The 21,965-nt window shown below is 38.8% G+C and overlaps 1 protein-coding gene across 6 annotated transcripts in view; it reads left to right on the top strand.

Moving 5' to 3' along the window:
* Positions 1 to 21,965, top strand: part of usp36 (ubiquitin specific peptidase 36) — a 69,843-nt gene that overhangs the window by 34,058 nt on the left and 13,820 nt on the right. For 5 of the 6 annotated variants that reach the window (XM_052033144.1, XM_052033142.1, XM_052033146.1 and 2 more), the window contains 11 exons: positions 4,075 to 4,185; positions 5,017 to 5,119; positions 5,626 to 5,693; positions 7,065 to 7,135; positions 8,354 to 8,436; positions 9,585 to 9,696; positions 10,161 to 10,301; positions 10,857 to 10,957; positions 11,199 to 11,337; positions 13,739 to 14,326; positions 21,793 to 21,908. In XM_052033144.1, coding sequence (XP_051889104.1) covers positions 4,075 to 4,185; positions 5,017 to 5,119; positions 5,626 to 5,693; positions 7,065 to 7,135; positions 8,354 to 8,436; positions 9,585 to 9,696; positions 10,161 to 10,301; positions 10,857 to 10,957; positions 11,199 to 11,337; positions 13,739 to 14,326; positions 21,793 to 21,908 — 1,633 coding nt within the window. The remainder of the gene's footprint in view (positions 1 to 4,074; positions 4,186 to 5,016; positions 5,120 to 5,625; positions 5,694 to 7,064; positions 7,136 to 8,353; positions 8,437 to 9,584; positions 9,697 to 10,160; positions 10,302 to 10,856; positions 10,958 to 11,198; positions 11,338 to 13,738; positions 14,327 to 21,792; positions 21,909 to 21,965) is intronic. The other variant, XM_052033147.1, reaches the window with a different exon arrangement.

Genomic DNA, 21,965 nt, shown 5'->3' with positions numbered 1-21,965 from the left:
GTACCAAACATTGTGTGGCAGTGAAGGATTCAGCTTAAAATTTACAAAATAAATTGGATAAAATAAATATCCCCATACTCGCTGATGTATTTCAATTTAAATATTCTGCTCCATGTTTTCAGAAATAAAATGGAATGAATAGTTACCTTCATTCACATGTTAAGTGTAAAACTGGCTAAACTGGCATCAACTGACTTAGAACTGAATAAGTTACAAGACCACTGCTGTGAGTTTGGGGTCACATTTAGGTTAGACTGGCCAGGTATTGGTGAACTAGCTAGTATATTGTGACAATTAGAATTACTGAGTTTTTTTTCACGCAGGTTTATTTAATTGTTCTTCCGTAAACTTCCCAGCTCCTGAGGTTGGATATTAGCTTCAGAACAACTAGTATAGGCCTCTGCTAACTTAACACCATGCTGCAGTATCTCACAATATTCCGAACCTATCTGAGAAGAATGAAGAAAATCACTTCAATACTTTATTTTTTTTGTGTTCATCAATAAATTGTTTTGATACTCGTGCAAGTAGTTAATTAAATTGCAGTTATTTTACACTTATTGTGCTGATGCAGAGCTGTTTTTGTATCTGGAATATAATTATATTATATAATTAAACACTTAAAAATTATATGGTTAAAACCAATTAACTCTTCCCAATCCATCTAAGTATTTCTCTGTAGTTGTAAGGACAGCCTTTGTCTTAAATTTAATCCTGTCTGGATAAATCCATTGAACATGTTGTAATTTTGGTGCGGAACCTTCTGAATTCCTCAACAGGGAAGGCAACATGTATTGCATCAAGCTCTCCAACCCACCCACCACTACCCACCTCCCCCCACCCCACCACCTCACTTTGAATTTGACAGATTTGGAGTTCTACCAATTCCAAGTTAGATTAACTATTGTAATGGTTCCCAGTGATCAAGAGTGCAAGTCTATCTTTCCAGCATGGTATTTTTCTTTCTCTCCTTGAAAATCCAATGGCCTGGCAGTATGGCCTCTCACTGATTATAGAATTTCCATTATTTGAAAACGGATTAAAAAAATTGGTGAGTTCACCCACTGGCAGGGTGCCAGTATGGATTATGCTTGTTGAAGATGCTCAGCTGTTTCATTTCACCATTTGTCAGTGTGGAACATAATGTCTTTGATAATTGCCCTTTTCTTTCAGTTGAATGTTGAGTTTGCACTCGTTCTTGGTATGCACTCTTTATGTGCTGATGTCTTGCTTCTGCTCTGAACTATTTCCTTAAGGTGATCCAAGTTTTGCAATGCTGGTATTGTGTTCATGCTGAGCTGAGCTTCACTCCTTGCATCTTCACCGTGGCAGATTATTTACTTGTGTCACCAGTGCTGTTTATCTTTGCTTCTGTCTCGGCACTCCTTGCAGCAGAAATCCTCAGCCCTATTTTTAATCATCACTTGATTAATTATTCCGTCCTTTCTGTTTGCTTGTTGCTTACCATTTGGCTTGATTTTTTTGAATTTATCTGATGACAACCAAAAATGACCATTTAAAACAGACTAGAGAAATTTGTTTTTCTTTTACACTGAACTTAATATAATGGTAAATATTTCAGATATCAACCAAGTATTTGCTTTCAAATTGCAGGTATTGTGCTTGGGCAGATCAATCGTACTTAGTTATGGATATGCTAATTTGTGATGTGACTAGGCAACAGGAATAAAACCCAGAATAGCTAAAAGCTCAGGCAGCAAAGGGGAGACTTCAAATGTGAATCAGAATCAATTTATTTCCAATTTAATGGAATCTGGAATTGATGCATTTGATTCTTTTTTAGTAACTGAAAATACTTGATTTTTCACCAATGATAAGAGCTGAAACAAAGACCTGAACCAACTATAAAACCAAAATAATTTGAGCAGTACATTCCCCCAGAAGTCAGCAGCTTGCATCCTGTTTTCAAAGTCTAGCTTTTCTATCAGTCCCAACCCCTTGCCAATTCATAGGATATTATGCAAGCAAGAAAGAAAAATGCCATTGGCTCTCCTGTTTCCAAAGATGTCCTATTTTAAATGTGTATCCTCTTCTTTGAACTCGCTCCCTAATCTCTGTGCCTCCCACTACTCTCTGCCTTTTTCAAACCTTTGTTGGGTGGTACCATGATGCAGCTAGAAGTGCTACTATCTCAGTTCCAGCAACTTGGATTCAATCCTGACCTCTGTTGCTACTGGTGTGAAGTTTTCATGTTCTCCCTGTGAACACAGTTTCTCCCATGTCACAAGTAAGTGCAGGTTGGTAGGATAATTGGCTACTGTAAATTGTACCTTGTTTGTATTGAGTGGTTAAATCTGGTGAGAGTTGATGAGAATGTGGAGAGAATAAAATAAAACTAGTGTAGGAATAGTGTGCTTGATGGTTAGCATGGACATACTGGGCCTATAAAATCCTTATGTCAACTTGCTTTTCAACAATCATCTTCTCCTTAAACTCCACTCACTTTCTCCAAGTCAGAGGTACAGCACTGGAACTTGCATGGTCCCAAGCAATACCTAAGCCTTTTGTTTAATGCATGAAACTGCCATTGTTTCAGTCCTATTCAGGCCCCTTCCTCGACTCTCTTCTGGGTATATTGGTGCTGCTTCCTGTACTCATACAGAACTCAAATTTCATTTCCTTTGTTGCTAGTTTCCACTCTGTTCTCAGTTTCACATGGTCCATAACTGACTTTTTGTTTATGACATCTATCTCCGTTTCTGGAGGATGGGTTAGTAAGCTGCAAGCCCACCAATAGCCAGAGCTATCTTGACTACCCCTCCTCCTGTGAGAGCAACATTCCATTGTCCCACTTTCTCCATCTGTCTCTTATCTGTTCTGATGACAAGACTTTCCATTCCTGTGCCTTTTGAGGTGTCCTTTTCATGTCTACCATAGTTGACAGGATTTTCAACTGTATTTCTTCTATTCCTTGTACTTCTGTCCCCATTCCCTCTCCTCCCATCTAGAATATGAATAGTTTTTCCTTTGTCCCTGCCTTCCACATCACCAGCCTCCACATTCAAACAGATAAGATTCTGCGATTTCTACCACCCACAATGGGATTCCTCCACCAGACTCATCCTTGCCATCCGCTGTCCTTTCAAAGGGCCCATTGACTTATTCCATTGGTTTACTCCTCCACCTCCATCCTATGCAATGGTGAAAGTTATATGCCTTGTACTTCTTCCTTTCCCACCTTCCAAGACTCGTACAGTCCTAGTAAGTGAGAAAGCAATTCACAAGGCACTTCTTCCAATTTAGTGTTACGCATTTGGTGCTCTTAATGTGGTCTCCTCTACAATGGAGAAACTAAACGCTGATTGGGTAACCATTTTGCAGATTATTTGCCTCCAATTGGCAAGTGTGAATCTGAGCTTCCATTGCCAGTTAATGTCATTCTCTGGCCACACCCACTCTTGCTGCTTTGGCATCCTGTGCTGTTCCAACAATGGCCAGTGTAAGCTTTAAGAACAGCACCTTGTCTTCCATCTGAACACCTTGCAGCCTTTGCAACTTAATATTGAATTCAGTCATTTCAGATAACCAGCTTTTTCCTTCACAAATGTTACTGGTTGTTTTTTTTTGTTTCTTTCTGTCTCTAATCGCTAATAATTTAAAGTAATGCTACCTTGACAACTTTGGTCTGCATTCTCTTGCTCTGTTCTCACCCTGCCTTCAGCTTAAAACATGCTTGTTTTCTTGCTCTTTCCAGTTCTGACGAAGGGCTATTGACTGAAATTTTGATTGTTTCTCTCTTCCTGGATGCTGCTTTACCTGCTGTGTTCTTTCACCATTTTATGTTTTTATTACCAGTTCCTCTTCTTGAAAACCTCTTTGGTGCATTTTATGGAAGGAAGATGCTTTACAAATGCAGTTTGTTACAGGAGCATATCACTCAGTCCCAGTTGTTGAGATTTTTTCAGATTAAATAGTTTATTTTGAATCAAGTATTGACCTTTTGAACTTAGTTGTTCCATTCATAAATATCACATTTAACTAAGCAGCTGACATCAACATTTTTGAATTTGCATTTTGTGTGTTAATGATGTGTGTTTCGTTGTTTTTCAACAGGTACTCAGGCTGGATTTTGTATGATCTGCATCATGCAGAACCATCTGATACAGGCCTTTGCCAATAGTGGAAATGCGATCAAACCGTTGTCATTTATTCGTGAATTAAAAAGTAAGTTGTTAATTTCAGTTGCAGTTTGTTTTTCGGTATGTTTGTATATTAAGTGTTTCAGCATTTCATTTTATTGAAGGCCTATTAAAATACCATTCATTTGAACCTGTTATAACATTTTCTTAACCAAAAATCTTGCTGTACGTCCATTTACAATGTCTCCTTACGGTATTAGTTTGTTGTGCTTGGAAGTAATGACAACATTTGTGACTTTAGGACCAGGAGTAAGCCACTTAGCCCTTCAAGCCTGTTCTGCCATTCAAATAGATAATGCATTAACTCCACCTATCAGATCTGTGCATTAACTTCACCTATCAGCCTTGGTTCTGTAACAATTAATACTTTTACCTGGGGAGAAAAAAGCAAACCGTTTTCAATTGACCCAGTCTCAACGACTTTTTGGGGGAGAAATTTGTCAAGCAGTGAAGTTGCTGGACTAATGTAATGCTATAATTCTACTTGTCTTCTTCCTGCCAAACTACAAGACACAGATCATGAAATTAGTTTTTCATATTTTCCAACATTGCTCAAGTTCTATTCAACTGCCAAGTAACTATGTATGAAATATTGGTTCTGTATAATCCCAACCCCTCTCATCCCACCACCCATCAGCTGTAGCTTGTTGCCTGAAGCACTCTTCCCAGAATGGTCATTGCAAAGTTATGTTCCAGAGGCCAAACTCTTCAGACCATGTTAGTGTGAAAATAACAAGAATGTGACCAAAATAGACTTGATTAAATTGTCCATCACATTTTATTGTTAGTCTGCTGTAGAATTTTACTCCTGTAATGTGAGATTTTTGCCTTGTGTTCCTTTTAATATTAATTACAGAAATAGCAAGACATTTTCGATTTGGGAATCAAGAAGATGCACATGAGTTTTTAAGATACACCATTGATGCAATGCAGAAGGCCTGTCTGAACAGTTGCACCAAGTATGTTAATTTTTGCATGTAGTTATTTTTTGAGAATAACTGGTAGGGATGTAAATTAAGTTTCTGCTTATTGAAAGAAAATTGTGGGGAATGGAATCTTTTTTCACGCCCTACATCCTGTTAATACCCTTGTGGATAAAATCTGTGTATGGAGTGGAATGAAGCAATTTGACAGATGTGTTTTTTTCAGTGCCAACTGAGATTCAATTTGGTACTGAATTAGGCATACAAGATTTGTAATGTGCCTTTTCCGGTCTGAGCACAGTATGGGGCCCACAATTACACAAGTATAATTAAAATGTAGTTTGCTAGTACCATTTATTTATATTCCTTGATTCACCAAGTGGACAGTTATAGCTAAATAATAAGGTGCTTCTGTCTCCCCTGGATTACAATGAAATGAGGTTAATCCCATGTTAATGTGAACAATGTCTCTTTAGTATAATCCAGCAGTCGAGTGTAATAGTGTCTTTTTCTCCCCCTCCAAACGCTTACAACCCCTGAAGGTTGGATCGACAAACACAAGCTACTTCGTTAGTCCACCAGATCTTTGGAGGATATCTTCGGTCGCGTGGTAAGTTCAATGAAAAATTGTTAACAGATTCTTTATGTAGTTGTAATCTGTTAACTTTAGAAATGTCATAAGAGTCATTAAAATCATACAGACCCTTCAGCTCACCACATCCATGCTGACCTTTTTGCCCATCTACACTAATCCCATTTGCCCGCATTAGGTCCATATCCTTCAATGCCTTGCCTATTCAACTGCCTGTCTTAAGTGTCTCAAATGTAGTGATTTATATCTGCTTCTACCACCTCCTCTGCCAGCAGGTTCCAGATATCAACCACTCTCTCTGTCCCAAAAAAAAACTTTCCCCTCAGATCCCATTTAAAACTCCTTCCTTTCACTTTAAACCTGTGCACTTTTGATTTTGATACCCCTACCATGGTCAGAATCTCTTTCCCATCTACCCTAGCTATAGCTCTCATAATTTTATATACGCTATCAGGTCACGCATCATGTTCCTTTGATCCGGGGAAAGCAAACTCAGCCTAAACAATCTCTCCTTGTACTTCTGTTAGAAAACATTAATCGTATAAAATTTATAGCACGGGGAGGCCATAGGACCTATTGTAACCATGCTGGCTGCAAATAACTTGTTGAAGCAAATCTAGCTTTCTAGAAGTGGTCCATGGTCTTGTTTGAGCGCTTCATGGACCATAACCAACAAGTGTTTTAACTGTTTAGAGGGTTTCTGCCCCCATTGCTCTTTCAAGCACTGAGTTCTTGACTCTGAAAATATTTGTGTTGGTCTCCCAACAAATTTAAACCTATGCACTCTGGTCTTTGACCTCTCTGCTGGCTAATAATAAGATTGCAGCAGCACACAAGACCAGTTCCTAACCAATACGTAGTACTGGAAAGATTTACTTCTTACAGGATTAGAATTTAGACAGCTTTTGTATTTATAAAAGCCACAGTGCATGTTTCTTGGTTTATCTCAACAATTATAAAAATCACAGCCAGGATTTCTGTCAAGAATTTCATTTACCATGAGAATATGTGACTTAGTAATGCTAGAAGTTTTTTTAAAAAAAAAGCATTTCCTTTTTAAGAGAAGGGACTGAGAATGAGTTACTGCCTTGCATTGCTTAGCATAGTGTGGTATATATGAGTCATGTAGACTTGTGAATTGATCATTTAAAATACAAGTTGCATATCAGATTAAGTGCACTTCCCAGTATTAGTAACCATTTAAAGGGATTCCTGGAAACAGCTACATCGTAGACTTTGGTAGCAAATATCACTCTAATTTCTATCAAAGGTGATTTGAAGCCAAAATGTTGGGTTGGGGGAAGATTTTCCACACTCTATATTAATGTCCATTAACTGATATCATATTTTTGTTTTTTTTTAAACCTTTTTTGCTTTCTGCACTCAAAGTTAAATGCTCCGTGTGCAAGAGTGTATCGGATACATATGATCCTTATTTGGATATTGCTCTTGAAATAAGGGTAAGTGCATCTTTCTGAAGGATTAATCAGTTGTTTTTGAAAAATGTTCTGAATACAGATGTGGGTGTGGGTGCCATTCGTGTTACACCAAAAGATGGAATGTGATCTCCTTTCATTGAAGTTCATTATGAATGTTAATCTTCAATAGCGTTTGTATTCCAAATGGGGGTTACGTGAAGTTCTGCCTTGTTATTGAAGCCTTGTCTCTAGTCAGTCTGCCTTGGTTGCTTTTAGTTTTAACATGTTGCATTTCTTGTCCTTTCATCTTTGAAATAGATGATGTGGCCCATGTTGGAGATCATAACCATCTTTGTGCAAATTATACGTCATTGTTACATTTGTTAAATGTTCCTCTTCTCCTTATTTCAAAATGCAAATTTATTCAGCAGCTGAGAAGAATTAGTATAGATGGGAAATTACAAGATTGTAATTACTTAGGTGTTTTTATGCAGCTTCTGAACTATATATAAACTCAGTTATGCAAATAAGGTGCCACTTTTCTAATGCTACCGAAGTAAATCACTTGCTGTATTATTCCACACAGTGCTGCAGACTGATATATAAGGATCATGGAGCAACAAACAATCTGCTGGAGGAACTCAGTGGGTTAAACAGCATCTGTGGAAAGATGCTGCTCGACCAGCTGAGGTCCTTCAGCAGATTGTTTGTTGCTCCAGATTCCAGCATCTGCAGTCTCTTGTGTCTTCATTTAAGTGTTATATTTGGTGTATTACTTCATTGTGTTCTGTACGTGATAATACAGGCAACCCCCATGTTTCTGGGCGGTAGTGTTCCCAGAAAATGGTCCATATTGTGATTTTCCATTACATTAAGCCATGTCATCTGTGCATGTGTCAAGGAAATGTGAGTTCAAGAAACATTTGTTTATCTTTTTCACATAAATTTGATGAGTGAATTTTTATTCCAGATTTTTTAGTAGTAGTTTGTGAATTCTGTTAGAGTGAATTTCTGTTACTCCAACTGCCGTAAAGTGGAGTGTGCCTATACTCCGGAGCATGTGACGTGCAATGGTAGAAAGCCTGAATGGATTTGTACACATTATTTGACCAATACATATGGAGATTATGAAGGCACCTTGTGCAAATAGCAATTTTTATTTGGAGCATAAATAGAATGAATCAAGTAGAATTCTATTTTTTTCATAAATGCCTATTCAGTATTTCTTTTTGGTCTGACCCTCAGTTAATTGTATTCTAGCAGGCACCCAACATTGTCCGAGCTCTTGAGCTCTTCGTGAAACCTGATTTTCTCAGTGGGGAGAATGCCTACATGTGTGCAAAGTAAGTGTTTTTCAGAATGAGTAAGTCACTTTAAACATTTGTGGAGAATTCTGAAAGTATGAAAGCTCATTAAGTGAATGTACCAGGGTTGGTCTTTCTCCTCAGCTGCGGGGGGGGGGGGGGGGGGGGGTGGGAAGAATAGAAAATTAAATATAGCATGTATCCATGCACAGGAACAGTGAACTTTTCCTTTTGACAGCACTGTTTCCTTCTAAGTCAAATGTAATTTACTTTAGATCAATAATTTCTGCATACAGCCCACATCAGCAGTTTGTGTCTTGAGCAGTAGATGTCTAGAATGCAGAAGAGCGAAGCATGTACTTCAAGGACAATAATTTGTTTTCCTCTCCTCTTGTGGGTGCACAAGGTATCTAAGATAAATATAATATCTATATTTATACAACATGTGTTACTTTGTGCCATCCTTTGCAAAGCTGGTAGCTTACCTGCTCCCAAGATTTGCTTTGAAATTGCCACCTCAAAATACTGCAGAGTTGTTGGGGATGATTCTGCCTGTTTTGTTTTTCAGCCTTCCCATTCAATTTTTGGTATGCACCTGTCTTAAATCAACACAGTGAGAAATCACGAGTGTTCCATTTCATTCCGCTGTATCAATTTCATGGTTTTTTTTGGCTGCACTCAGCTATGTTAAAAAATGGCATATTTTTATTTGAACTTATTTGCATTCTGCTTTGGGAGGGAGAATGTTACTTCATGTTTGTACTTACAGTAATGTATTTAAACAAGGTAAGCATACTTATTTTGTTCTTCATTTCACATCAGCACATTATGCAAGGTTTTACATGCCTGAGATTATTGATATCCTTACTTTCCAGTACTCAGTTACAGCACAATCCATCAAATTTCTTGTGAATGGTGCATTGTCCTGTTCAGCAATAGAAATGTACATGTAATATTTGTCAGATAATCCAATTGTGTAAATTTAACAAATTAAGATTAGATCTCTGTAACAAATATTTGAAGCAGATTTAAAATAATTAATCTTTGCAGGACCAGATTAAAATTTATTACAGTTAGAATTTAGACTCTTGTTTGCCATTCTTGTTGAAGCATACAACAGTGTTAACTCTGATCTTTTTAAACTCATTTGGAAGAATGTTATTAACTGCAACAGCCTATTTCTTTAGGTGCAAGAAGAAGGTCCCAGCTACCAAACGCTTTTCCATTCACAGAGCGTCAAATGTTCTGACTCTTTCCTTAAAGCGATTTGCAAACTTCAGTGGTGGCAAAATCACAAAGGTGAATTCATCTTTAGTGAATTATTTTAATAGCTATGACATTTTGTTATGCTGTAGCAAAATGTTTGCCTTGCAAAAAGATAAATCAAGGGTGAAAGATTATGTATTGTGAGGCAGTGCACAGCTTCCTTCAAGGAAACCATTGTTTCCCATTTCAGAATTTGAGTTGCTGCTTTGCAGAATTTCAGAGTCATAATGAAAGCTGGTAAATAAATGCCTTTTGGATTAAAAACACATCTTGCTTCTAGTTAAAGTCTAGTTTTCAGTTGCATAAAAAGTTTCATTAGTGAGTCCCCTCTACGGATAATGTGTGAATTTCTTGAGGGCTTGGAATGGAATATGTGAAAATATCTTGGGGCAATTATTTTGAAATAATGTTTTGATAGATTTCTGAATGTTTCACATTTGGAAATAAAAATTAACTCTGAAAATTTTTTTATATTTTTGTTCTCTCTGCTTTAACAGGATATTGGCTACCCTGAGCACTTGAATATACGTCCATATATGTCCCAAACCAATGGCGAACCTGTCAATTATGGGCTGTATGCAGTGTTAGTACATTCTGGATACAGTTGTCATGCTGGACACTACTACTGTTATGTCAAGGTAAGAAGTCGCACAGTTAACTTCAGCTCAAACTGTTTCACTTTTCTGAAATGTGGGCAATTCACCATAATACTGAAAAATGTAATTACCTGTAAAAAAAAATGAACAAATGGCTGTGCAATTAGATTGCTCACTTATGTTGTACACTGGCCCTGCACTAATTCTTTGAATAGTAACTTAATCTTGCTTTATTGTGTCCTACTGATTTATGATCTACTTTCAAGACAGTTTTGACTAGTCATTTACTTCCATAAATATTATCAGAAAAATAGTCTGCAATAATGAACTAATGTTTAAATCCAACACTAGATCGGTTTTAATCTTCAAAATATAAACTCACTTGTGAAAATAAATGCAATATATAGTTCTCCAAAGAAGCACTTGGTGATTAAACATAAAGTGCAAATCAAATAAAAAAAATATAAAGATTCATCAGCAGTTCCAAAGTAGATGACTCAAGACAGGTTACAAAATCACATGAACTGATGTTACTAAAGTCATGTGTTTCAGCTAATGATTTACCCAGGGTGTGAATATAATGTTGCTTTCTTTCAGGCTAGCAATGGGCAGTGGTATCAGATGAATGATTCAATGGTCCATTGTAGTAACATCAAGGTGGTGCTGAACCAACAGGCATATGTACTTTTCTACCTGAGGTTGGTGTTACTGAATGCATTTTGTTAATGTATCATTCTTGAGGCTTCCTCTGTTTTGTATGTGTGAAGGTTCCATGCTTTAGTTAAAATTAATCTGTGGTGAATTATTTGGGATCCAGCTGGTATAAAAGACTAGGGCGAAAAACAAGCATTCGCGCATTTATACTTCACCACCTTTCTCAGCTGTTGTGTAATTTGAAAAATTTATGCCTGTTAACTTTGAAGTGTTTCATTGTTGCAGGATGACAAATTCAAAGAGTGGCGTGGATGAAGTGTTGAAGCAGAATTCTATTCAGCCAACTGTCAAAACCAGCAACGGCACAACCATGCCAAAGAAACCTGTACAGAATGGATACTTGGGCTCTCCTCAGATGATAAAGGTTAGCTTGTAGATAATGTTGGTAACATCATGTTATAGTGTAGAAGGTAACGAAGCCTGCTAGACTGCAATGTTCTTCCAAATGGGAAATGGAATTGCATTTAAAGACTCAGATGGATGAGACCCACAAACATAATGAGCCGTGTGATCAGCTATACTTTTTTTTGTGTATATATTCACAAGATGAAATTTGTAGAAGAAAATCGAACCCAACTTCGGTGTGTCTTGAGTTTACTGAAATTCAAATGCACCAGTGGTGGTTTGTTTCAATCCTTTCAATGGGATATTCTTCTACGAGTGTGCAGTCTTTGTGAATACAGATGTGACCTTTTTAATGTATAAAATAACAAGGGATGGTGATGCCTCTTAGTGATGGAGAACGTGTCAGGAGCAGCAGAACAGTCCCATAATCTAGTTAATGAGCAAATAAATTTGGGTATCATGTATCTTGTCTCCAATGACCAATATTAAATTCAACTCTGCTTGTGACTGGCCTGCGTAGCAAATGAGGGCTAAAGGAATATTAATAACTGGTGATCCTTAATTGGAAATTAGGCATGAGACTGAAGACCATAATTATTCAAAATTAAACCAATTAATGCCAGTGATTAATACTAAGCGCTATACTTGGAGTTATCAAATGGTTTACTAAATTAGCCTTTGAAATAGTATCAACTCACAAAACAGATATGGCATTTCATTATATAGCTTGGATCATTTAGCAATCAAAGTGGCCATAGATGGGTAACATAGAAAGAATTTTTAAAACTTGGTCTTGTTTGACACAACTCTGATCCATTATTGGCATTTAGGAGCCAGATATCAAAAGTTTTGTTTTCAACTCTTCGAGAAGTCATACAGAGTGTTGGTCTGAAATTGGCATTTTGATTGTAAAATTGGCCTCAAAGATTTGAATTGTTCTTTGAAGACACTGACTGCTCCTGAATCATCATTTCATTCTTCCTTGCACCACCCAAATAGTGATTTTTATCTTAAAAATAGAAAGTACTGGGAACACTCAGTAGGTCAGGCAGGGTCTGTGAAACGAGAAACAGAGTTAATGTTTCAGGTCCAGGATCCTTCATCAGAATGAAGTGGTCCCAGCATCTTCTGTTTTTGTTTCACATTTCCAGCATCTGCAGTTACTTTTTTTTGATTTTCATGTGCAAACTTGAATAATGAACAGCTGAAATTACACATTTCTTTTCCTCCCCTCTCCAATGCTACTGCAGCCCACGTGGTTGCAGGTGGTTACTTATAAACATTTGTGGAATCTTGTTTTTAGTCCTTCCACATCTAGAGGAATTTAAATGATTTGCAGCTTAACAGCTGTTCCCCTGTCTGAAATCACCTAAAAGCCAATAGACGGAGAACTGAACCTGCCAAATTCTGCATTGCTTCATCTCTAAAACAGGTGGTACATCCAAGCAGGGCAGTCTTTCAGAGTTATTTTAAAGTCAATGTATACATAAATATCTATGCATTTTTCCCCTTTTAATACAATGGTCTTTGGGTAATCTCATATTTAATTCAGGAGAGTGTAAATAAAATAATAATCCGAAGAATATATAGCGCAAACAGTCCATTAGCCCACTGTTTGCTTGTATTTCTGCTCCACCAACTTGCTTTATCTAACCCTATTGATGTATCCTGCTTTTTTCCTGTGTACTTATCAAGCTTTGTCTTAAATACAATATTTCTTTTGCCTTGGGTACTGTAAAAGATAGTCCCACTTTGAGTAAAAAATTTCTTGTGAACTTGCCACTGGATTTAATAATAACTATTGTACATTTAAAGCTCCTGATTTTGATATTTCCCATAAGTGGAAACATCTTTGACTACCCTATACCATAACCCCTCTCAGTCTTTGGGAGAAAGATGCCCCAGCTAGACTGGTCATCTCGATAGATATGACTTCTCTGTTTTCCAATGGCTCTTCATTATTTTTATAACATGGAGACTAAAACACTCCACAAACTACCAGTGTGGTCTAATCAAGGTTCTAGGTAAAATTAGTATCTTTTCTTTCTTAGCCCTCTAGAAATGAATTTTTTTTTTTATTCTGCTTTTTCTAAGGTCTTATTAATCTGTCTTGTTAGTGATCTATGCATTTGAATTCTTTAGGTTCCTTTGCTTCCCTATTCCATTTAGACTCTTATTTTCACAAGAGTATATGGCCTCTTTTTCCCTACCAAAGTTATCATTTCATACTTGAAATTACTATGCCAAATACACCACCTATTCTCCAATTTTATTAACGTTCCTTTGTATTTCGTCACAATCTTTCATAGCATTTGAATATATCTATGCTCCGCTTTCAAAAGTTGTCACTCGTGTGTAATTCTGATGCTCGCATCCAAATGTTATACGTAAACGAGTATTTGTATTGTTGTTTAATGTAGAAACCAGAGTCTCAGCAAGCAAAACTGCAAGCTTCTGGGAACGTTGGTGTATCAGTGCCAAGAACCACCACTAACCAGTCACCTAGGCTTCCAGGGAAACCAACAAATCCACAGACATTCATAGACGAATCACTGAAGAAGCTTAAGAAATCTTTACCTCAGCTGCAACCAAAATCTTCTCAGGGCCAGTCAGTTAATGGTTCAAGTGGGAGCAGACCACCACCGATGGAAAGTACAAAGGTGTCTGCAGCAGAAAGCAAGGAACTGCCTTCATCTACCTCATTGAAGTCATTGGTGGCAACTGGTGGAGCGGAGCAGAAAGGAAAGGAAGGCACCCAGAACCAGCAGAAAGGGATTGGCAGCCCTAAATGTGCTGTGAACGAGAGCAATACTACAAAGAATAATCAACAATCTGAGCCAGAAGAGTCTGATTCTGAATCTCAGGCACACAGCTCTGGTAATGAGAGGACTGAGAGCAGCATTGAGGAACAGGGAGTGTCCAAAATAAAGCCCCAGTTACTTGCAGAAGAGCAATCCAGTACCATGTCACCACCTCCAGCAAAGAGGCTTGCTCTGTCAGCCAAAAAGGTGGGTGTGTGTCAGAACATAAGACAGTACAACTCAGTACTGGCCCTTTGACCCACGATGTTGTGCCGACGTATATTAACCTTGTCCCCATTCAATCTATCCCCCTCTCTACTTCACCTCCCATCACCCTCTTTTCCTTTCATACATGTGCCTATCTAATAGTCTCTTAAATGACCCTATCATATCGGCCCTTACCACCACCCTTGGCAGTGCATTTCAGGCACCCACCACTCTCTGTGTAAACAAAAACCTACCTCTGACATCTCCCTGTACTTTCCTCCAGGCACCTTAAACTGGTGACCTCTAGTATTGGCCATTGCCACCCTGGGGGAAAGATGCTGGCTGTCCACTCTGTCTGTGCCTCTCATAATCTTGTATACCTCCATCAAGTCTCCTCTCAAAGAGAAAAGCCTTAACTCTCTCAACCTCTCCTCATAAGACATGCTCTCTAACCAGGGAGCATCCTTGAAAATCTCCTCTGCACCCTCTCCAATGCTTCACGTCCTTCCTATAATGTGATGACCTGAACTGAATGCAATATTCCAAGTGTGATCTAACCAGAGTCTAAGAGAGCTACAACGTTACCTCTCAGCTCTTAAACTCAATTTCCCAGCTAATGAAGGCCAGCACACCATACACCTTCTTAACCGCCCAATCCACTTGTGCAGCAACTTTGAGGGATCTATGTACCTGGACCCCAAAATCTCTTTGTTCCTCCACACCACTGGGAATCCTGCCGTTAACCATGTACTCTGCCTTCAGGTTCGTTCTTCCAAAGTGTATCACTTCACACTTCTCTGAATTGAACTCCATCTGCCACTTCTCCGCCCAGCTCTGCATGCTGTCTAAATCGTGTTGCAACTTACAACAACCTTCTTCACTATCTACTGCACCACCAACCTTCGTGTCTTCTGCAAACTTACCAACCCATCCCTCCACTTCCTCATCCAAATCATTTATAAAAATCACAGAGCAGGGGTCCCAGAACAGATCCCTGCAGAACACCACTAGTCACTGACCTCCAGGTCAAATACCCCCTTTCTGCAACCACCTCTGCCTTCTGTGGGCAAGCCAATTTTGAATCCACACAATCAATTTACCATGGATCCCATACCTCATGACTTTCTGAATGAGCCTACCATGGGGAACCTTGTCAAACGCCTTGCTAAAATCCATATATACCACATCCACCACACTGTATTCATCAATTTATCTTGTCACTTCCTCAAAAAAAAAACTCTAGGCTCATTAGGCATGACCTGCCCTTCACAAAGCCATGCTGACAGTCTCTAATAAGATGATGCTTCTCCAAATGCTCATAAACCGTGTCCCTAAGAATCATCTCCAGTAGTTTGCCCACCACTGATGTAAGACTCACTGGTCTATAATTCCTGGGATTATCCCTTTTTACCTTTCTTGATCAAAAAGGTGTTCTGGGACACAGGAATCATTCCATAACTAAATGTTTATTGATCTTTGTTTTCCGTTGCTCAGGCTGCATTGTTGTCCCAGGTGGACCAACAAATTAATATTTAATTACGCTGGCTCTACATTGTTTGTCTCTACACCCATCTCTAAGCTGTACTTTGTGTACACTCAAAATGCTAACAGTGCTATTCTGACCCAATGCAGTGGCCTTCTGTGGATAGAAATTTTTTTTTTGAACACTGGTTTGAGAAAACAAAAGCACTTACTTATTGGTGTTCACAGTGCAAGCTAGATGACGACATGTGGCAGCGATTCCAAATGGCTAGATCAGATCAGTATGACGGGCAACAACTTAATCTCTATTCTACAGGCCAAGGAATTTTTATAACTTGTTTATTACCAGCCAGTTAAACTCTCTGCTTAATGAACCCTGCCACCTTCCTCGTTTTTTTTTCTACCATTTTATTTTAAAACCATATTCTCCAATGATGCCAAGAAAAGGTTGTTAATTTATTTGGGTTGATTTGTTTGTTTATTCCTTCCTTCTCCCTCTCTCCATCAAAACTGTCCTTTATGTAATTTCCATTGGTATACGATTGAATTCAAAGATAATTCATGAAAAATTTTGGGCTTTAACCCACACCTGATGTCTGTTGGTTTGGATAGTTTCCTGATGTAATGCAATGGGGTAATATTTTCTGGGCAATGGAGAGATATCTGAAACATACCTGATTTTATTTTGTTGAATGACAGAAACATGATGCTGAAACTGGTAACATTTTTTTAAAATGTGGTTGAATAGCACCAGTAGACATGAATTTGCCAGTCTCTATTAAATTGAGATGAGTATATGAAACTCTTTTTGTTCATCTGTTATAGTGGTTGGCTGCAACACTTGGAAGGTTAGGTTTCATCATCACAAAGCAATTTGTACCTGGTTAGGGAGGGGGAAAATTTGGCAAGATAAAGGATCATTCTTAAGAATTATGACTCAATCTAAATTCACTTATTCTAAGTGAGATTGAATTCCTTTTTTTCTTCAAAGGATGTGGGCGTGGTTGATGTGGGCATTTATTGCACATCTTAATTGCTTTTCAGATTGTTGTGAACCACTGCTTTGAATCACTGAAAACTGTTGGAGCAATTACTCCAACCATGCAATTAGGTAACAAGTTCCACTGTTGTAACCTGGCGATTTTGAAAAATTGGCAATATACTTCCAAGTCATATAGGGGATTTATGGATGGTGATATTTCCAACTATCTGCTGCCATTGAAGATGCAGATTTGGAGCTGCCATTGAAATCCTGGCTGAAGTGTGTCTTGTAGATGCTACATACTGCAATCATTGTGTTCTATGATGGAATATTTAAATTTAAATGATGGAAGTGTGCAGATCAAATGGGTTCCTTTGTCTGTGTGGTATGTGCGGTATTTAGCTTCTTGAATATTTTTGGAGATGCACTCATTAAAGCCATGTGCATTCCATTGCACTGCTGACGTCTGCTTTGCAGATGATGGCAGGGCTTTGTGGACTCGTGGGTGAATCACCAGCTACACAATGCCCAGACTCTGACCTGCTCTTGCAACCACAACATTTATGTGAATAGTCCAATTAAGATTCTGACCAGTGTCTGAGATGTGAATGTCAGAAGGGTTGGGCTGCTGTTTTGTTGGAGGTGGTCATTAACTGGCACACTTATCACTAATATATGGCACGCTTGTCACTAAGCAGCCCACTTCTGTCCAATTTTTCCTGTATACAGCCATGGATTGCATTCATGGAATTATGATTGGGATTGAATCGTCAACTGATGTCCCCACTTCAGATGTGATGGAGGGGAGATCATTGAAGAAGCTCTTGAAGTTATTTGGATGCTGACCTGAGGAAGTCCTGCAGTGATATCCTCAGGCTGAGACATTGACGTCTTAATGGCCATAATCAATCTTCTTTGTGCTGGATATGACTCTCCCCAACAGTGTTTCCTACACCCCAACTCCCCACTAAATTTCACAGATCCCTCTTCAGTTTTCCTTGAAATCACAATTGGTCAAATACTGGCTGGATGTCAAGAGCAGTCACTCTTGCCCCTTGTAGAATTCTGCTTTAACCCAAGACTGGACCACTGCTGCGGTTGGATCCAGAGTGGAACAGTCCCAGCAGAAGCCAAACTGAACATCAGGTTAATGCTGACACGAGACTGCAGATGCTGGAATCGAGGAACTTGTCGGGTCAGGCAGTATCTATGGAGGAAATGGACAGTCAACATTTCGGGTTGAGACCCTTCATCTGGATTGAAAGAAAGAGGGGAGATGGCCGGTATAAAAAGGTGGAGGGAAAGGGTGGAGCAAGAGCTGGCAGGTGATAGGTGGAGCCAGGTGAGGGGGGTGATAGGCAGATGAGGGAGGGGGGAGAGTGGGAATGATGTCAGAAACTGGGAAGTGATGATGGAATCTGATAGTAGAAGAAGGTGGAACATTGAATAAAAGGAGGGAGGTGGGGAGGGGAACCGGTGGGCGGAGTGTGTGGGTGATGGGCAGGTGGAGATGGTGGGGGAGGGGAAAGAGATAAGGTGATGGGTACCAGGTAGATCAGGAGGAGAGAGAAGGGGTAGGAGGAGCAGTTACTGGAAGTTTGAGAATTCGATGTTCCTGCTGCTTGATAGGACTTCTGACAATACCTTCCACCTTTTGACTGATGATTGTGAGTAGGCTGGGTTGGTGATTGGCTGAATTGGTTTTGTTGTTCTTTCTGTAAAACAGGACATATCGAAGTAATTTTCCACATGCTGGATACATGCTTGTATTGCAGCTGTGTTGGAACAATTTAGATAGAGGTGATTGGATGTTTGTGGAGCATCTGCCATTTCCTGTTAGTTTCATAATTGTCCACCGCCATTAACAACAGGATGTGACAGGAATGCTGACCCTTAATCAGTCGATGCTAGGACTATTCAGTTGTCTTTTGCACGTTGCTTTTGGTGTTCATTATGCATCTGAGCTGGTTCAGTTTCTGTAGATTGGTACTTCATTTTTAGATGTGTTTCACCTGGAAGCATGTTCTTCAACACTTCTCATTGAACCAGTTGGTATCCTGCTTTGATGGTTAACATGAAGTGAGGGGTATGCAGGGCCATGAATTCTCAAACGATCTGCTGGAGGAAATTAGTGTGTCAAGCAGCATCTGTGGGGAGAAACCATCTGGTCGAAACACTGCATCAGACCTGAAATGTCAACGATTCCTTTCCTCCCCACAGATGCTGCTCAACCTGCTGAGTTCGTCCAGTAGATTGTTTGTTGCTCCAGATTCCACCATTGCAGTCTCTTGTGTTTTCATGGGCTCATAGTTTGTAGTCAAATGTAATTTTGTAGTGCCAAATAACAGCGAAGGGGGCATTCAATTCTATCAAATGTGTTGAGGATAAATGCATTCATGGCAGGTAGACGAGTGAGGATGAGGTCGAGTAGATTTTTCATACTTGTTGGTTCTCTTGCCCCCGAGCATCCTAGCAGTCCTGGCCTTAAGGACTCTTCCAGCTCACTCAGTGAAGCTTTCAGAACACTTTTAGTGATGGATATTGAAGTTGCTCACATAAAGAGCACCTTATGCATTCACCATAGAGGTGCACTGATTCATTAGTCAAAGGAGCTTAGTCATCAGCAGGTTTCCTTCACTGAGCATTCCCGAATGGCTTTCTCCCAGTTATTTGTTACCATGCAGTCATCTCTGGTGTGTCTGAATTACCAATCGAATGCTGATGGAGTTAAGAATTTGGCCAAATAATTATTTTAGAAAATTCTGATTGTCAGCCTGTTCCTTGGTGATTTATTGATAACCCTCCCAATTCGGGTCAAGTGTGTGAAGAAGATCTGTCTGATCAATTGGACTGCTGTGTGTCTGTGATGAACTTGTTGCCTTGTTCGATAATGGGAAACCATTGGATTTTTTTGGAAACAATTGAGTGGCTTGCTACTTTTGAAAGGACAGCTGCTTAAATTGCCATGGGTCTAGCAATGATATGGGCTGGGTTGTGAAAGGATGACAGATTTCCTTCTCTAAATAGGAAGTTCACTTTAATGAATCTGAAAGGTTTTTAATGACACTTTAACAGTTCTGGAGTCATGTTTGCTGAGTCTAGCTTTTTTGTCTGGATATTTAAATACCTAAATATAAATTCTGCAGATGTCCTGATGGGATCCAAGCCATTAGCTCATTAGTCCACTGGCAGAACCACCATGCTACTGTACCCAAATACAGTATTGTATTACCAGTTTCATATTTGGACAATGTGCACCTCATTTGTGATTTTAAAATTGCCTTTTCAGAAACAAAAACAAAACAAATTGTGAGGGACATATCTTTAAATTCAAGGTGTTAGCTGCTGTGGCCAAACCCAGTTTTTTGAAATCCTGGTTATAAATGGTTATCTCTGATTATATAGCCATACATCTTTATAGTATTGGGTTGGCAGTTAGAGTGGGCAGTTTCCAGTGACGTGAGGCAACATGAGTGCACGGTTGAATGTCAGATATAGGCCAGAGAGCAGTGGAAGCATTTTTATGCAGAGGTTGCTCTGTGACAGTTCATGATGCAGGCATAATAGGTTAGATAAATGGTTGATGGAAAAGGAAGGAAAAGCTGTGAGGAATTAGAACGACTGTGTGAAGAACAAACAACTACCAAAACCTGCTTCCATTTTGTAATTTCTGTGTAATTCTACCAGATTGGAACCCGGCACTTAACCTATAGCTCCTATTGGAATTTATTTTTAAAAGATCTTCTGAAGCAATTGACTTCAGTTCTTATAAAAGGAATGAGCATTTTTTTTTGTTTCATTGGAATAGCAGCTAGAATGGATTGTTTCCAGTGATTGAGGGAACATGAGTATATAATATATGCAAAATGTCCTGGCACCTGTACAAAATGAAACTGTCTTGCTCTGATTTTTTTTTGCTTGTCTATAGACAAAAACTGAAAGAACCTACTGCATGTGCTTTAAATCTCCCTTAAAGCTCAACAGTCGAGGCAATTGTGTACTGTTGCCAGATAACTCATATAATCACACAAGTCTTTCATTTGTGACCATTTTTATCTTGTATACATATTTACATTCCCCCACCCCTCCTCTCTAAAAGAATGAATGTGCTTGGTGCATAGGCACGATGAACTCTTCAGTAGCTTGCTCACCCAATGGATTATCTAACCATTAGAGTCAGCCAGTACTGGTCTTGTTTAGAATCAAAAGGTGCATCCTTCTGGTGCTGCTTAATGGATACTGAACAAGAGTGGGAGCTCTGCACCTTTTACTCTTCTCCCTGCTCATCATTGGCTGTCATCCTCCAATCTTGACCATTTCTATCAAGACATGGCAGAGAATGAATTCTGGTTCTTCTGATCTACCTAGGGCTAATGGTGACTTGTGCGCCTGACCAAAATTGTGCACTGGTTCAGCTGAGAGTTTTCTCCATTTCATGTTGCTTGCAGTCATGTTTTATGGAAGCAAATCCAAGATTTTAGAGTAATTAAATATTACATCAAATACATTGTATTCACCTCTTTATTTTACTACCTTTTTAAAATAGTTACTCTTTTACAAAAATGACAAGCAAGATTCCATTAAAGGGGACTCGGGGATTACAGCAATTTATGGCTTGCTTTTTCATTCCGGAGCAGTTAATTTAAGTTATCTGCACTGATAACAGCTTTTGTGCTTTTACATGAGCTTATATGTGAATAGTTCCATCCAGTTATAAACATAAGGCATAGATGTTATAAAGCTCATGACATTAGTATACCTTATAATCTTAATCCTTCTAATTTTCTTTTTGCCTCCAGCATTAACGATTTAAAACTGCAAATCTTTCTGAACGAATGAACAGTGATTGTTTTAACACTTTCTTGTGTTTTCCTACTTTGTTTCCCTAGCTGTCTAACCATGAAAACTTTCTGATTCTTCTTTGCCATACCCTCTTTTATGTTTTCTTCATTCATGGATACTTTTTAGACCACCAAGTTTTTATTTATGTCAATAACTGCAGGCCACCTACAACTGGAAGGTGACAGAAAATGAGCCACGCTCCCCATCACTCTCATCAGTCCACAAAGCAAAATTAATGAATAAAGGCCACCCATTTCCTTCTGCAAACAAAACTAGGTAAGAGGAATGTGCTGCTTATGAACTGAATCTTTCATGGTGAAATTGCACAAGTTG

The sequence above is a fragment of the Pristis pectinata genome, chromosome 18, assembly GCF_009764475.1.
Source record: "Pristis pectinata isolate sPriPec2 chromosome 18, sPriPec2.1.pri, whole genome shotgun sequence".
In the NCBI taxonomy this organism is placed as follows: domain Eukaryota; kingdom Metazoa; phylum Chordata; class Chondrichthyes; order Rhinopristiformes; family Pristidae; genus Pristis; species Pristis pectinata.
The sequence above is the reverse complement of the archived record's forward strand: the minus strand, read 5'-3'. Positions and strand labels throughout refer to the sequence as shown.